Here is a 4,826-nt window from a genome sequence, read left to right as displayed (position 1 = left end):
TGCTAGTGAACAATGCACAAGTTCTTGTTGAAGATAAGGTGCGTAGTGGGACTCAGATATCTAGATAACTCAAAGGTTGCTTGGCATTTGGGTTTAAAGATACACTTTTGAATCTTTTACTCTATAATATCCTACTAAATGAAGTATGAATCCAAGGGCAATCCACGTCTGAGCCCAGGCTCATATGCACCCAATGAATAGTAAATTCCAAAAAATAGTAAAAAAGCTAAATCTATTTTTGCAACGAAGATGCTCTAGTGCAAAATTTCATGGTGAATGAACATTCCAGGAGTCCTCAGCAGTAAAGACAAAATCAGTTCTGAACAGTTTTTTTTTAAGTTTCTTTGAGACCTGAATTTTTTTTAGAGCTCCTCGAATTTCCATCACCATGAAATTTTGCACACAGCTAATGCATTAGAGCATCTCTGATGCCAAGAAAACCAGTTCTATTTGTTGAATTTACTGTGGACATCCAGGTGTAGATGCACTTGGACACCAAATCACCGCTCCCAGAATGCAAGACCTTTCTAGCAACGTGCATTCGGAGTTGGACCAATTCTAGTGTGGGTTTCCCGCTGGCGAGAAACAATGTGCCCTACTAGGTACTTTTCCAGAATATAAAACCCAGTCCGAACCCTCACGGCGCGTCGTCACTCATTAGCACTACTACCGGTCCAGCAAGCAGAAGCAAGAGGCAACGAGCATGAGCAGAATCGCGTCCTCACTCAACGTCGGCTTCGTCGCCGGCGTCCTCTTTGTGCTCCTCGTCTATTTCCTCGTCCAGCAGCAGGAGGCGATCAGCAGCCTCAGCGGTAAGGATGCATTCCTTTCATGCGTCTGCTTTATCTTGCTAATTACTGTGATTGTTAGTGTTATTACGTTAGTGTACCTGTGATTGTTAGAGATGCTGTGATCTATCGATCACCACTATGGATCGAACTAGCAAAAGACAGACCATGAGACGTGTGTGTGTGTGTGTGTGTGTGTGTGTGTGTGTTAGGATCCTTGTCCTTTTAGTGACCAATTTGGCTATCTTCACTACTTCCATCCCGAATTATTTGTCTTGGATTTCTCTAGATACGGATGTATCAGACAAATACTATGTATCAATAATTATGTTCATGTTTCTACTTTGAGTAGTACATAACATAGGCTGACTGACGGCAACACTTATTTTTTGTCGCTTAATATGCACGCAGTTGCCACTACGGCGGCAGTATCACAATGGATGACGGATAAACAGCTGATCAAGGCCCCTGGTGAAATACAACAGATTAAAGCTCCTGGTGAAATACGTGAGCATTTCTACCTATATATCTTTGTTGCCTATCTCTGGTCTCTCTAAACTGAAGATCAAGTCTTGCTTGTTGCTTAATCTACAGTTGTCGCTTCTGATGTGCATCGGATCGCGGACAAACAGCCGATTCAAGATCCAGGTGAGAGCTAGCACTCCTGTTGTTTTGATCAAATTTGCATCCATGCTCTCTTAGTTTGGGTATCCAAGGAAATCATGAATGGGAAAAAGGAAAATTAAATGGAAAATATTTTTGTTTTGAGGACTTCCCTTTCCCCCCACAAAATAACTAAATAAAATCTCTGCCTCTATTGTCGGCCGTGAGATGCACTACTAAGAGCATGATTAATAGTATAATCAACATCCGGCTATATGAAGTTGCCACATTACCTAGAGTCAATTTAATAGTCTGCTAGTACAATAGTTAGTCATATTAGTATATTATACCATTAATACATGGCCCATCTTTTGTCTCACAAGTATGTTGGAGCTCGTGCTACAGCCGGCTACAAGCTTACAGCCCCGCTTCTTTTCTCTCTCCTCTAACTAAGCACAAATATTATATTTAAATTCTTATGGCTTGCTTACGTCACCTTATTATACTTGCTCTAAGTGGGTTGCAGAATCGTGACAGTAATTATGGGAGTTGACTTAAGCTTTAAATGTCTGACAGATCGGACCGAGAATCACGATGTAACTGCGAATCAGTGAAGTCAATATCAGATCTAGCTAGCAAATATTGAATTAACCGATGGACGCTTGGCAGAAGCTCATGAAAGCACTCCAAAAGATAGGCATTATGGGATCAAAGGTCAATGCATGGGAAAGAACGAACAGTGTAAATCGATGTACTACTAAACTAATCTCATCTGATCTTGATCATGGCTAAATTAATACACACAGGCATGTGTTGCCTAGCCAGTGAATTAATACGTGAGCACTTCTACCAATCTGTGTTGCTTTGTGCATGCCAACAACCCTGCTTATTTCCATTATGTGTACTCCTACCACACAGGAGTAGTCTATAAACTGAAGATCATACTCTTGCTTGTTGCTTAATCTACAGATGTCGCTTCTGACGTGCAGCCGATCTCGGACAAAGAGCCGATTCATGATTCAGGTGAGCAGATCACTCTTGTTCTTTGTATTGATCAAATTTGAACATGCTCTGCTAGTTTGAATATCCAAGGAAATAGTAAAATGGAAAATCATTTGTTTCGAGCGTAGGGCCGACCGGAGAAATGTTTTTTTATCAAGATCTGGTGTTAATTACTGTGTTGACATAAAAGTAAGATAGACGTAAAAGTTTGACAGATCTGAGTACCAAACCACGACTTGAGTGTCAATTAGGCAACTGATCTAGCTATCCAATATTGATTTAACCCATGAACGCTTGCCCCATGCTCATAAAAGACAAATGTGCATTATGGGATCTAGGTCAATGCATAGGAAACAGCAAACACTGTAAACGGTGTCTCGGATGCAAACTTAACTTGCGGAGTCTGATGGCAAAGGGCAAATAATACACATACTCACTCGTAGGTGTGAAGTCTGATGCAACGGGAAAAATATACTATACTACGAATGTGGTAAAAACGGTATACATATTACAACCGGATAAAGATTACAAACTATCTATAGACGTTGTGTTAGAAGATGAAATGAATACGAGAGAGAAAAGATTTTGATTAGCCAAGCCTCAATTAAAATGAACTAACAATACTTTTATCTCTGTTAAAATAGATATCTTCTTCTCGGTAGAATTGCTAGCCCGTGCAGGAAGCACTGGTTGGACCGTGTCTTTTGACGATGAGGATAGGTGTTAGCTAGCCTAGAACTTAGAGCTAACTTTATTACTAGTATGGCCAGATTATGCCGATGAATGAAGCTTGTTTAACCATCGTAAAATGTCCCCTTTCTTTGGCGTGTGCTACAGAGAAAGGCGAGGTGGTGTGTACCACGGAGAGCGAGACCCTCGGTCACTCTGAAACTTGCGAAGTCGACGGCGACGTCCGCACCAACGGCACTGCCTTGTCGGTGACCCTCGTCCCGGCGAGCTGGAAGGAGCGCCGCGAGTGGATGATCTCACCATACTCGAAAGCGGAGATCATCGTCAAGAACGTCACCGTGACGCAGCTGCAGGACCGGGCCACCGCCCCGCCGTGCACGGTGACCCACAGCATGCCGGCCGTCCTGTTCGCAATCGCCGGGCACGCGGGCAACTACTGGCATGACTACACCGACATTCTGGTGCCACTCTTCGTCGCGTCGCGGCGGTACCGCGGCGAGGTCACGTTCCTGATCAGCAACATCCAGTATAGGCCGGAGTGGCTGGTCAAGTACAAGACCTTGTTGTGGGGGCTGTCCAAGCACGCGTGGGTGGACATGGAGGGCGACACGGAGGTGCGGTGCTTCCCGCACGTCACGGTGGGGCTCCGCGTCGACAAGGAGCTGACGATCGTCCCCGAGGTGGTGCCGGGGGGCCCCCTCTCCATGGCGGACTTCACCCGATTCCTGCGCGAGACCTACGGTCTCCCACGCGGCGCGGCGGTCAGCCTGACCCGTGAGCCGGACAAGAAGCCGCGGCTGCTGCTGATCCACCGGGGGCACTACCGCCTGTTCCTGAACGAGCCGGAGATAGCGCAAGCGGCGGAGGCGGCGGGGTTCGAGACGGTGATGATGGAGCTGCGGGCCAACGCGTCCGAGGCGGAGCAGGCGCGGGTGGTGAACTCGTTCGACGTGCTGCTGGGCATGCACGGAGCCGGGCTGACGAACGCGTTGCACCTGCCGCCGGGCGGCGTGGTGATCCAGGTGGTGCCGTACGGGAACATAGAGGTCCTGGCGAGGGCGGAGTTCAGCGAGCCCGTGACGGACATGGGGCTCAAGTACCTGGATTACAGCGTGAGCGTGGAGGAGAGCTCGCTGCTGGAGACGTTGGGGCCGGAGCACCCGGCGATCAAGGACCCCGAATCCATCCACCGCAGCGGCTGGACCAACATGTTTGAGTTCTACCTCGCTAAGCAGAACGTCCGCATCAACACCACCCGCTTCGCGCCAACCCTGGCGCAAGCGTTCGACCACCTACGCCAACAGTAGGGGGGCAGAGAGAAGAATGTTCTTCCTTTGTGTTAGAAAATACGCGAATATATCATTGTAGAAAGAAAATGAAAGAGACGAATATAATAGGCTTAGGTTATATGTGTTCAACTCAAGCATCAAAACCCTCCGCGTACTTCAAATCTAGCCCTATGCACACTAGAGAATCACGTCTTGTCTCTCATTACACAATGTAGCATACTTTACAGAACAGTTTTGTGAAATACGATAGCGTAAAAAGGTTACTGTTTTTAAATTACCGATTGAGATACCTTGAGGCCAAAATAAAAAAAAATCTGATCCTTTTGCACACTTATAGCTAGAGAATTGACTGGGTGCTTGCTGCCTTTTTCATTTCCATTCAATCTGAACTCCCTATTCTTGCTGCTAGCATGCCCTAAGGCTGAAGATTATTCAAAGGATCCTATTCTTGGTG

At 46.3% G+C, this 4,826-nt stretch overlaps 1 protein-coding gene across 2 annotated transcripts; it reads left to right on the top strand.

Annotated features, from left to right (window-relative positions):
- Positions 1–662: 662 nt before the first annotated feature.
- LOC123130287 (alpha-1,3-arabinosyltransferase XAT3-like) lies at positions 663–4,533 on the top strand. 2 transcript variants are annotated; one of them, XM_044550219.1, is made up of 6 exons: positions 762–812; positions 1,200–1,295; positions 1,383–1,436; positions 1,968–2,227; positions 2,361–2,414; positions 3,231–4,533. In XM_044550219.1, the coding sequence occupies exons 4-6, from the start codon at positions 2,176–2,178 to the stop codon at positions 4,388–4,390; spliced, it is 1,266 nt and encodes a 421-aa protein (XP_044406154.1). In that variant the 5' UTR covers positions 762–812; positions 1,200–1,295; positions 1,383–1,436; positions 1,968–2,175; the 3' UTR covers positions 4,391–4,533. The 2 variants fall into 2 exon arrangements, with proteins under 2 accessions (XP_044406153.1, XP_044406154.1); XM_044550218.1 differs by lacking the exon at positions 1,968–2,227 and having other exon boundaries at positions 663–812.
- Positions 4,534–4,826: the final 293 nt, after the last annotated feature.

This window comes from Triticum aestivum, chromosome 6A, assembly GCF_018294505.1.
Source record: "Triticum aestivum cultivar Chinese Spring chromosome 6A, IWGSC CS RefSeq v2.1, whole genome shotgun sequence".
In the NCBI taxonomy this organism is placed as follows: domain Eukaryota; kingdom Viridiplantae; phylum Streptophyta; class Magnoliopsida; order Poales; family Poaceae; genus Triticum; species Triticum aestivum.
The sequence above is the reverse complement of the archived record's forward strand: the minus strand, read 5'-3'. Positions and strand labels throughout refer to the sequence as shown.